Below are 12,954 nucleotides of genomic sequence, written 5' to 3'. Positions count from 1 at the left end.
TTTATGTAACCAGGTTATTGTAGCTTTTTAATATCCCACCCTCAACTGACTTTTTGGGTTTTCTTGTTGAATTGACAAGCTGTCAAATTACGGGTCAAAACAATGCCCTCCTTTTTCAAATCTGAAAAAAAAAATCAATGTTTTTGAGAGCAACTGCATGAAAACTTTTGCAAAGTATGTCATTTACTATTTTAACTTTATCTATAGCACTATCTATTTATATAGAATTCCACTGAGGAAGCAGCTGTTTTGGTGAAATCAGCTAAGTGGCTTTTGCAAAGGAAAGGAATCACAAAGACAAAATAGCTGAGTTATTCTTCCTCTTATCATAGACTTTATTGGTTAGACCCAAGGCAAAACAGCAAATCACAGTCATACAAATCATCTCGGATTTTAGTAAGTCTATAAAGTTCTTCAAAACAATCAGATTGACAAAGTGACAAAAAATTAAGTTAGTATAAAGAATATTTATAGAAGCATACGGTAGACTGAGGAGTATACAGAGCATAAAGAATCACTGATCAAGAAACGATCCAAGGCCATTCATGCCTACAGATTCACTCCAATGTTCATTTTTCTACACCAGCTCAGCAGAGTCCTTGAGGAGGATGTACAGTATCTTTCCTTGCTTTCTGTAAGTCCAAGGTGAATAACACGATCGTCTTACTGTAACAGAGAGGGACTCGCCATTCTGCCTCTGGAATCCTACGCAAAGGGCAAGAAGGAAACAAAAAAAACGTACTTCGCTATAATTTAAAACTTTGCCCCGAACTGACCAACATATGAGCTTCTCTCACCAAAAAGAGAAGCTCATATTCAATAGAAAGATTATTCTTTCTATTGAATTTCCTGAATCAGAAGATTCCAATTAATCGCCTCCATCTGTTGATTTATGGAATTAATTCAAGCAGCGGTCTGGTTGTTTCGATTTGCCGTGACCTTGACATTAAAAGCAGACGTGTGCCTGGCGGCAGCTCATTATGATTAAGTACACGTACCTCCGGTTGGGACTCGTTGAAAGGCAGTCAGAGTAATCACCGCAATGAACCTGCAAGACCCTGACCCCAAAGCACTGAATAAACAAAACCCGTTGCTCTGACAGAACACACAGGTTAGTTCAAGTACAAGATAGCATGCAATATTTAAAGTCATTTGTTGTTGTAAAGGGTTCATTCCTTATGAAACTGGTTTTGGAGAGTCGCTTATTGTTCGAGTGGATTAAAGGGATTCTTTTTTCTTTGATATTAGTTGGATGTGCAAAGCTATTAATAATATCCTGCTGGTATCAATGAGGTCAAACATTAACCACCTGTCCATAAAAATGTCATCCTGTCACTGATGAACAGCTAAGATGAAGATTCTGTTAAAATCGACCATCAGACGGTTCTGGATGAATTTGTAAGGCTTTACCAGAGGGAAAACATATATTTAACTTTGGTAGAGAGTATTTGGTAAATCTAAGCTCAGTTCTACATTAAAGTCATTTTATGACGTTTAATTTATGGCTGTCTTCTCCATCTGTGATAAGGGAAAGTTTTCCAACCCTTCGAGGGAAAGGTCTAGACTCCAAGGTTTCTACTGAATTTTTTTCAAGGCCATTTTAAGTCCTGGTTGTTTCTCAGTTATGTTTTCCTGCCCTAAGATAACCCAACCCTGAGAGCCCTCACAGCAAAGCTGCCGTCACTCCGTCTCTTGTCTTGCCATATATGCAAGTATATCTGTGGGTCTAAATGTGAGGAAATGTTGCTAATTTTGTGGAACATCAAAAGGTATGTCTGTGGAGAATGTGGATCAGTTTAATGTTTTGTTAAGTGCAGTGATGACTAAATGCTTACCCAGGGAGGACAAAGGGAAAAGAACTCAAGCTCCACGAAAATATGACTCTTTTCTTTTCTTTTATTAAAACCACCAATATTTTTATTGTAACTAATTGTCCCTGCTTAACAAAAAACTAAATATATATATATATATAAAAAAAAAAAAAAAAGTTGAAAGGGAATAACAAAATTATAATAGATTTTCTCCAGGTGCTACAGTTTTCTCCCACAGTCCAAAAACTTGACTATTAGGTTAATTAGTCTTAGGTAACAACTGAAGATGAAAGTAAAACTCCGATTTTATGCATACTCGCCCTTTAGAAATGATTCAGTCAGTGAGAATATCTTCTGGGAGAAAATGTGCATCCCATTTCACCGTCCTGCTAGGAAATTGGCTTTTTCTGTAAAGGCAACTAATGAGTGGAAAACATTGCCTCGTGATGCGAGGATCATTAGATCTCTGAGGTTTTTCGAATCTATCTTGGAAAAATAAGATAAAAAGTGCTTAAACATGTAATCATTAACTATAACTGTGTGTGTGCCAGTGATAAAGTTTGTCTGTCGAAACTAATCTGCACTGTTGTATGTTTCTGTTTTGCTTTACTGCTTTTCCTGTAATCCGGTACAGAGCATCAGAGGGTGACCACAATGTTTGAATTATTCTGAATACTGATCACAATGGCTTTGAATTCTGTAATACTGTTAAAAAAAAAACCACATAATATTTTCTCTCTCCACCTTTCTCTAAAATCCACCTGGTAAAATTTGGGTTTAATAGATTCTGGTTTAAATTACATCAGGTAAAAGGATTTAAAGCCAGATAATCATTTACTGCACTTCTGGTACGATCTGATTCTGGGAATATCCTGCCGAGAGCAATAAAGAAACACCCCACTGTCTCAAAATTAAATGGGTTATTGTCAATATTTATCCCCATGCTGCACACATTAAGCGATACACAGTTTTCCAGTATTCCTCCCCGTGTCTGTGCTTTGTAAAAACCCCTCTCTATTTTACATAACTGAGACTTGATTAATGAAACACTCCAGAAACATGCCTTTGATTGGTCAGGATGGGGTTCAGTGTTCACTGAGCCTGTTTTTAAACACGCTGTAAAATCAGAAGCCTTGAAAGAGTCGGAAAACTTTCTACTGGTACTGTACGGCCTATTTTTCTCTCTCTACTGAAGTGTTTTAAGTCTGATAAGTGTCCTTAAGTGATGTCATTTGGCCCATCGTTTGATCACTTAAGACTGAAGTCATAAACATAAAAAACATCTGGAGCTGTGGTGGTTCAAAGAGACCATGGCGTGCTAATGCCTGACTGATGCTACAGTTCGATTTGTCATTATCATGACGCAGCTGAATCTATTAGAAACTAACTGCAGTTGTGTTGTGTCAGTGATCGATGTCGTTAGCAAGTTTTACAAAAGAGAAAGTATGAGCCCCATCTTGGTGAGTGAAACTGTTGACTCTCGAGGAGAGAATAAAAAATAATCTTTTCCCTTTTTTATTTAGTTCCACTCGAAGATCACGAGACTGCACTGCAACGTCGGGTCAAAATGAACAACAGAGGCACATTGAAGATCTCCGCTCAGCAGTGTGAAGCAGCAACACAAGCAAGAATTAAATGCAGAACAAAGTCAGACAGGTGGTGCATCGTCAGCCTAGATCTGCAAAAAATGGTCTTAACAAATCCTCACAGGGTCCGTTAATGTCTAAACTGATAGCACTTATTGGATTGGGGACTTTGATTGGGCTGGACTTCAATATGAAGCAGGCACCTAGGAGTACATGGGCGCTGTAAAGTGTAAAGTGCTCATCAGGTAAGGTTTTGTGCCCAGGGATGCCCGGTTAGATGTATCCTGAATGAACTGAATGACATGGTGATGACAGGATTCAGCCATTTGTGTGTTGAGACATGGGTGCATCTGAAAGTTGCGGTCTCTGACAGACTGGACTTGCCAGCCCTGGACTACAGAAACCGTGCGAGTCACTCTGCTGGAAGTTAGCAGGATGACTCACCGAAATTAATTTACTGTTGTAGACGGAAAGAAACACAGATTAGAATAGTTTTGTATGCAGTTATCCACTACCGAAGCAACAATACTGCTTTGAACAAATGAAAAACATAAAAAATGATAAATGCAAAAGCAACAAAGGCAGGAAAAAATGATCCCATCTCATCTGAACTGCTTCTAATGGGACTTACTTCAAACAGCAGTATTAGTTTGTTAGTCTAAAACAAATATCTAACATAACAAGAAAATGTTCTGCAAACTGTTTTAATTCCAGTTTAAATCTGTTGTCTTTGTTAGTCTTAATCTTTCACCAACAAATAAGGAGAAATGTACTGAAAAATATTAACTCATAGGAATAACCACAAAGTATTTTTTCTTAGGCACAGCTCAAACTTCTTAGATGAACATTGGACATGACCTAAAAGCTGCCTTTTCAGGAGCCAAAAATATACATAGCTCTCAAATAAATCTTTGCAAACTCAGGTTTCTGATTTTAGTTTTACATCCAACGATAAACTTAGTGCTCCTTAAGATTTTTTTCTGTTTAGTGAGACAGTTAAGCCAAAAAAACATTTACTTTTGAAAACGTGAATGCCATTTTTTCAGTTTGTAGATAAAAAGTACTTCTGAAGAAACTGAATTTTTAAATGTAATTTTAGTCAGAGGATTATTGATTGTTTCAAGAACTTACTTTCCCATTTATTAATTTCTTGCATTTGTGCACAAAATCAGCAACACAGAGAATTAAAAATGATTTTATTTTTTTTACTGCTTGCTGTTACTGTTTCACCAGCATTATGATTAAGACTTAATCTTGTCGTTTAGTATCTAGCTTGGATCGTTCCACAGGCTAAAGTTAATGGCTAGTCTGAGAAGGGCCAAGAGCGAAACTGATTTCTTACATTTAGAGATTTCTGAAAATGTTATTTAATAGACCTTTAAACTGTTAAAATGTTTACTTTGGAAGATTATTTGCAGAGGAGCCAATGGTTATTCACACAGCAAACGGAGGGCTGAGGCTGAATGTCAACAGTGATTCTCCTGAGAGAAACATGCAATGAGAAAGGAATATGGAAAGGTTTTCAGGTCAGAATAACTGCCTGATAGAAGAGGAAAGTGGTGCAAAAAGCAAAAATGTGTGCATGTTGTGTTGTAAGTATGAGTTTTGTTTTTCATCTAAATAAATAAAAAGTGAAACCGTGAAAATATCTTCCTTCAAAGGTTCATAAAACAGTGTTTGTGTAAATCTCTACGATGTTTTTAAAACTGCAGCAGTTTTAAGCTGGCCCTTCTTGGACTAGCCGTTAGCTTCATTCGCTAGTAGAAAGTTAGATGCTAACAAAACCTTTAAGATAATAAAACCTAAGAGGTACTGCCTACAAAATAAATATTTCTCTCTAGGTTCTCGTTTTCTCTGATGTTTCAGTTGAAGTTTAGAAATACCAGATTCAAAGCTAATGTTGAAAGCTGCACAAAACTTTCTGTTCCGGCTTCACAGTTCACTTTGTAGCACAGACTTCCTGACTCCCATGTGTTTATTGACCTTCCCTTTATAGTCTGTTTGAAAACGAATACATGCAATACATTTGTTTCTCAATAGGTATGTTTTTTTTGTCCCTTTAGTATTTTGTGTCTTTGCAGGTTGTACCGTTGCATAACCCAGCAGTGATCCAGCTATGTTGTGCAGCTTGGATCTCAAGCTTTGATAAGATTTTCAGCACGTTTTGAACCGACTATTCGTCAATTAATACTCACTAAGAAAAGTTTCCTACTAGAGGCAAACTAACTTTTTAAGTCAAACCGATAAGATGACTTCCTTACTTGTGGCTCGGCAACACAGTATGAAGTGTTGCTGATTGATTACCTGGTTGTTCAGCTCCACCTGTGAACGAGGCAACATCTGACTTTGTACATATTTACTGCATTTGGATGAAGCTAAGTTTTCATTCTCATATTTCTCTATATGTCTAGGTCTGTCTCTCTGCAACAATACAACTTGTTCCCTTATAAAATATCTAGTAGACTAGTTTAGCTCATAAATATTGCTGCTCCAGACTCCAATAGTACTAAACATGAGCTCTTGGTTGTTAGAACTTCAGAACTAAGCTACGCGATATCTCCTCAAACATCTTATATATATTTTGATATTTATAGTACAACCAAAAATACAGTTTATCTGTAAAAGTTCTGCATGATGTTACGTGAGGAGGGAAAGCACAGCTGGGTGAAAGCTACATACTGCTACCTGAGTGCAACCATAGGGGCGGCGGGGGCTATATATAAACACAGCGCTGTAAGCATGTGACGCACGCTCGCGTACTGAGCCATGGAGTAAAAGCATGACCTAGATTATGAGGAAAAGTACTTCTAAATGTTTCATGTTCGGAGACGTGGCCGGTCCTAGCACATCTATCCTCTGTACACATTCAGTCTAAAATAGCAAGTTTTCTTTTGTAACTTCTTCATGGCGACTGGTTTGCTCTCCGCCTGTGAAACACTGCGCACCTGTTTGGTTGGACTGCAGCAGCAGATTTACGCCGATGGCTTAACTTTTGATTTCTGCTCGTCTTCTGATCCTGGTGGTTGTGGGAGGGAAAGGTTCTCCGGCTTGGTTTCATCTCATTTTGAACCAGCAAACAGAGGTGCTACAGGCACATGTAGGTATTAGCACAATTATAACAAGGAAGGACCTGATTCAAGATCAACATTCTGCATTGAGCCTCATCAGTCTATTCTGTGCATCCTCAGGCGTATCGGATCGGTTGGTCATAAGTCACCAGCGGGGGCTTGTTCATGAGGACCGCATGCAACGCTGCAGCCTGTACTCCCATCGCCTCTGTCCACACAGGACGGGACACAAGAAGGAAAACACAAGCAGATTTGGGAGCAACACTCAGGTTAAATGTTCTGATTGGTCCGTCATGTCCCCCTCCTCCACTCTCATTGGCTCAACTACAGCAAAGGAGTGCTGGGACTGGCTGGAGCAGGACAGGCGCGATGAACGGCTCTGTGTGTCGTCCTCGTCCTCTGCCATCACCGCCCTCCTCCCGGGTCTTATGTCTCTTCTCTGGTCCACCTTCTCTTTTTCCTTCTCCTTCTCTTCCTCCTCTCGCCACGCTCTCCTGCTCCTCACCGTCGCTTTCCGCTGCTCCCCCAGCGTCCACATGCTGTCCTCCTCATCGTCTTTGCCCTGAATCTCCCTGTCGAAGTCCAGCAGCTCTTCCATCATCTCCTCGATCTCCGTCTCTCCGTCCATCTCCTCCTCCACCTCCGATCGGAGCTCGCCCATGCTCTCGGTCAGGTTGGTATCGTCCGTCTCCTCCTCCTCTCCGAGACCCCTCAGCCTTTCGGGAGGGTCGCTGGCCTGACTCTCGCCGAACTCCAGGATGGTGGGCAGGTTGCCCTGCTTGGGGCAGCGCTTCCTCAGGCTGACCAGGAAGGGTTGAGGCAAGGAGAAGATGTCCACGTTGTTCCCCAAATCAATCCATGTCACACTTGGAAAACTGCTTGGATCCTGAAATGGGAAATATTCACATTAAAAGGAGATGTTTAGCTTCATTTTTTTTGTTGAGGATCCACATTAGCTACACTAGGTTTAAATACTCTAGTCTTCTTACAGACCTGAAAAAAATTATTTTACTACACCTGTCACGACTGGTGAAGGTGAAAATAGGGAAGAGCCAAAATGCAAGTGGCGACGTGGAATGGTGAAGATTTACTTAAAGACTTGACATGGACATAAGTGTTCATCAAACTACAAACATAAAATGCACAAGAATCCCAAGACAAAGGGATGATGAGGAATTTCAATACTACGTGAGACAGGTGAGGAAGATAACTAATCAGGTAACACAGGTGAAAAACATGAGCTAGAAAGTTGGCCTGAGGAAAGCCGACTAGAGAGAGACTACAGGAAATAAAACCTTGCATGTAAAAGATGACAGAACCTTCTCAGCACAAATGAAACTAAAGAAAACCAAAACATGGAAACTGGAACATGACAGGACTGAAACAGAGGGACTGTAATAATCAAGGCTTGAACAGAACCAAGACAAGGGAGACTAGAATAACAATGAACAGAGATTAGACCAGCATGAGAATTAGATTAGCAAGAAACTAATCTAAACAAAACTTTAATTTAAATAAAACATAACACAAATGGAACATAACCTAGAGAAACAAAACATGACACCAGGTCAACTATGAACCCCAACCCACAGATAAATAAGCAAAGACTATGAATAACATAAACCCCATGACAAAAACCACCAATCCCCCAGACATCACGACAACACCTGATTATTATCAATGGTGTAAAAAAAAACAAGACAATCCTTTCTGACCTTCAGGGCGTCAGTGAGCTCCTTCAGAATAGCTCTGGTGAGTCTGTTTCCGTTCAGAGCCAGTGTCTCCAGGTGCGGCAGAGCAGCCAGCGTGGGAAGGAGCTGGAGGAAAGCCTCGTCAGTCAGCTCGGTGAAGCCCAGCTCCAAGCTGACCACGATGGACGCGTGACGCTGCAGGTGTGCAGACAGACGCTCCATGTCGCGAGTCGTTAGAGGGATGCCAGACAGATCCAGGGCGCCGCTGGACAACGGAGCTGACAACACCGCCTTTAGGCTGGAGACACAAGAACGGAAAATATCTAAGGCGGTGTGGATCAGATCCTTTCAGAGATCAGTCAAACTGTTCAGAATATTTCACTATTATAAAGTCACACTTTTTGCAATTATAGCATTATTTACCATGGCTAGTTGTATAAGACTAAAGACAGCACTATTTTCACAATACATTCTGCACATAATCATTATTAGTAGGTCACCAATTAGACTATATAATAATTATATGCATATTTTTCAAGTCCGAAATGTAGCAGGTATTATGTATTTGTGCAATAAGGAGATCAAACCCATATAAACTGTGCATAATTATTTGGCACCTTCTCATCCTCAGGCAAAATTAGCTGAAAATCAGATTAAGCTGAGTTTGAAAAATACCTGTCTGGCTCCGACTGGTTGTTTTTGTATTTCTGCAGATGGCAGTAGGACAACAGGGAGAGGGCAGAGTCTGATTTTTTTTCCACAGATTATCTGCCTTGGGTTATCCTGTCATTTAATTACTTTTAACAAATGTATATTTAAAAAAAAATGTTTATAAAAATTAAATACTGAATATTTAAAGTATGGCAAATAAGAACATAAACTGTTAAAAAACAATAAATGTTTGTTTGTTGGGGTTGTTTGCCTTGAATGCTGTTTGAAAACATGTTGGAGCCAAAAAAAATAAATTGAGTTTTGGTGTCTGTATCTGGCAGCAAATTAACATTTGGGTTCTGACACATAAAAGGAAAAAAAATTACCTTAGACGATATAATGAGAAGCAACCAGCCATCTTGTGTGACTGCAGGGCTGGACTGTTATCAACAGTTAGCAGCTGAATGCGTTTATCTGTTCGTGAGCCAGAGGGACTTTAGGGGAATCTAGGACACGGCAGCCCAAAGCAAAAAAGAGAGGTCAAATCTAGCTTCCCAAAATGGTTTTGTTCCCTCTGTCTGGTCACAGAGACAGTCCCTTGTTATTGAGTTATGTTTTAGATTTGATTTTAAGCTGCCGGGTTCTGATTGGTTGGGTCGAGGCACAGGAATGTTATGCACATCATTCCAGGTGGGTCCATTTAAGGACATCTTCTGAGGATCAGACCTTTGCTATCCATTGTTCTTCTGTATTCGTCATACACTATGGCTGCCACGAATCGCCCACCGAAATGTAAAAATTCAGAGATTTTCATAATGTTTCGGTTTCAGTCTGAACACCTGTTAGTATTTAAACCAGGAAATAAAAAGATAATTTTGCGTTCTGAACTGACACTGACTGAACAAGCAACAAGTGGACACGTCTGACTGAACCTTATCTTATTTCTTTTACATCATTTCTGTGTTTCCCAGCTAAGGACATTCGTCTCGGTCGGGATCAGAAGGATTCTCTCAGGCAGAACTTTACAATCTGGGGTCTCAGGGGACTTAAGCCATGAATCTTATTAAACTGCAGTTTCCTTCTGCTATTTCCTACATCTCCAACAAGCCTCGATTATAGGAGGCTTCTAGTCAAAACAAAAGTATTACAGAAGTGAAAATGAATCTTTTTGTCCAAGCGAAATAAAAATACACCAGTGCCCATGTAATAGGGTTCTGTTTTAACAATATTATAAATATGAAGTTTGTCAAAATGTGCTTGTTTATTCTTTGAATTCATTTTATTTAGTCAACAAGTTGTTTCTTTAGACATTTATTTGTGTTTTAAGTTCAGTTATGCTGCGCTTAACAGTTGTTGGTTTTCATAGTAACCGGTAATTTTTTCATAATTAAGGACCAACTGTCTGTCCAGTAAAGAAATTTTAAAGAACATATCCAAGTAGTCAAATACCTAGAAGAATTAATCATAAAGCATGTCAGCTTCACTATTAGAAAAAGCATTCAGCATGCTGAGGTGAGCTGAGAATGCTGAGAATCTATAATAGAGAAACTTGAGATTAGGCAATGTTGTTAGTAATCAAACTAATATTTGAACTATTATGATGCGCATGGGGAGATAAGGGAGGCATGATATATCTGCACTAACATCAGTGTCAGCTGATATTAGTCCTTTTTTAATATATTGTTATCCATTCGATGAATAAAACTGTACTGATATTAACAACCAACATTTAATTCCAGCTTATTGTGATTTGTTTCTGAAGAAGGTATTTGTTTAGTCATGTGACAGTGATAGTGATGTAGTGGGTTTTTTCTTTTCAGTGTTGAAAGGGTAGTGAAGTAATGCATCTGTAAATATTGGTTATCAGCCATTACTGCAATATCAACATCGATACTGGTCAAAATCCCTAGTGGAGGTAGATAGTAGAAAGGAGGTTATTCTCCCTGCAAAATCACGTCTTTCTATGCCACTGAAATGAAAAGCAGATATGCTAGAGTGTAATGGGAGTGTAAGGGAGAAAACATGTAAGTGTATGTAATTGGTAATGAAGTGTTTTAAAAAAACACCTTGCAGCAGATGATGCTGCCACTGACAGTCTGGGTAAGTGATCTCAAACTACTTCCCACAGCAGCCCTGGAGGGACGCGCACCAACCCCAGTCCAAGCACACCATTTCCTCCTCCACGCTAAGTGAAAGTGTGCTAATTAGTCGACACAGCTGGTGTGGTGATGCCCTCGGCTCTCAGTTACTCCAAGATTGAAAACACTGATCTAATCGTTCCAGTCCATAATACCACCTCCCATGTTCAGCAGCCCCTCCTCTTCCACTCTTGAGTTCACAGGACCACCAGAAAGTAAAATTACATACACTTGAACCCAAAGGCAATCTTTTAAGCACCGCATGCAGTCTGATGTGCTATCAGCATGGAGGGATTTTTCTCCTATGGCTTCATGGGTTGCTTTCCCATGGCTTAAAGCCCCATAGCCTGTCACAGCTCATACAGCTTCCAGTGCTGCTCTCTTCTCATCGATTTGAAGCAATAAACAAGAGCAGGCATGAGTCGCAGAGTGGAAATAAAACACAGATGAGAAGCTAAAGGAAGTCATGATGTGTTTGGCTTCAGACCAGAATCCCACGCCATGGAATGCGACACACTCCTCCCAGCTTCAAACCAGGGTCACCCACCCTCTGTCTCAACAACACTGGCGATACGGTGGAAGGGAGGATGATTCTCCTCTACGAATCTCATTCTGGCTTCATTCCTGGAAAGTAAAGGTGTACATTAAATCTGCAGTATGTAACTTTTATTTAAAAAAAGAAGTTTTTTACATATTTGTTAAAACCGTCACCACGACGTGACAGTTTGTTATGAGACGGATCCTCTGTGAAATTACCAATCTCCGCCACACAGAGGATAATTGACAACTCTAAGATCCGCCTCCTTGCCCTGATTGGTTGTTTCTAGTTAGCACCAGAAGTGCTGGGAGAGGGCAGAAGAGCTTGACTTTTTCACTGATTATCTGTCTCGTACCATACTGTCATGATATAGTGAGCGTGTCAACAAATATGTAAAAAAATATGAGTATACAGTATGTATAAAAGTTATATACTGCAGCTTTAAGTAATGGTGAGGTTCAATAAAAATTTTTACTCAAGTTGATTCCATCCATCCATTTTCTTACACCCTTGTCCCTTGGTGGAGTCGGGAGGGGTGCTGGTGCCCATCTCCAGCTGATGTTCCGGGCGAGAGGCGGGTTCACCCTGGACAGGTCGCCAGTCTGTCGCAGGGCAACACAAAGAACAAACAACCATGCACACACACACTCACACCTAGGGGCAATTTAGACACACCAATTAACCTGACAGTCATGTGTTTGGACTGTAGGAGGAAACTGGAGTAAACCCATGCATGCACAGGGAGAACATGCAAACTCCATGCAGAAAGACCAGGGCCGGAAATCGAACCCAGAACCTTCTTGCTGCAAGGCAACAGCTCTGGCAACTGCGCCACTGTGCAGCCCGCACAAGTTGATTGCATGGTGTGTAATTAATCACATTTAATTCGAATTTTAATTGAAACTCTTGCATTGACCAAATAAGTAGCGTTTTTAATTCATGGATAGACATAGCAGCTCTACAACAGACATAGCAGCTCTACAACAGAGATAATGTTGGCATTAGCGTTGGGGACATCTGTGCTGCTGCAACATGTTTTGCATTGAGATGGTAATTTAGAGGTTAATAGCGCCGATGATAGGCTGCCTAGTTTTAGCACAACTTGCACACAACATTAATTCCTTTTCAACAGTCTCATCAGATTGTTTTCTTGAAGCAAAAATTAACTGAGCAGCACCCAACTGGACTTATTCAACTGAAGTCAAGCTAGCTCAATTGAAAAAAAAACAAAAAACCTCAAGTTAACTCAGTGGCACTACAGTTTAGTATCTGTCTATGTGCGTAATATCAGTCTGTTGTTGCTTTTCTGTTGAATGAGGAATCTAAAATAAATGACCAAATTTCTGTTAGAAACCTGGCAGAATCAGAGCAACATCTTGGACCCTGTGCAGCTCTGATTATTACAGTGACATTAAAATAACTTGTGACTCAGCAGCTGCTCCTCCTCTTGTCCCCACACTGAGGAAACAGT

At 40.0% G+C, this 12,954-nt stretch overlaps 2 protein-coding genes across 5 annotated transcripts in view; one reads left to right on the top strand and one right to left on the bottom strand.

The window, feature by feature from the left end:
- Positions 1-12,954, top strand: part of LOC103474876 (uncharacterized) — a 264,378-nt gene that overhangs the window by 46,889 nt on the left and 204,535 nt on the right. The window lies entirely within an intron of this gene.
- lrrc75a (leucine rich repeat containing 75A) overlaps positions 308-12,954 on the bottom strand; it is a 49,258-nt gene continuing 36,611 nt past the window's right edge. For all 4 annotated transcript variants that reach the window (XM_008426145.3, XM_008426143.3, XM_008426147.3 and 1 more), the window contains 2 exons: positions 8,181-8,454; positions 308-7,351 (listed from right to left, as the gene is read on the bottom strand). In XM_008426145.3, the coding sequence (XP_008424367.1) occupies positions 6,731-7,351; positions 8,181-8,454 (895 nt within the window). In that variant the 3' untranslated portion in view covers positions 308-6,730. The remainder of the gene's footprint in view (positions 7,352-8,180; positions 8,455-12,954) is intronic.

Source organism: Poecilia reticulata, chromosome 13, assembly GCF_904066995.2.
Source record: "Poecilia reticulata chromosome 13, P_reticulata-male-v2, whole genome shotgun sequence".
Taxonomy (NCBI): Eukaryota; Metazoa; Chordata; class Actinopteri; order Cyprinodontiformes; family Poeciliidae; genus Poecilia; species Poecilia reticulata.
This window is presented reverse-complemented; position numbering and strand designations above follow the sequence as displayed.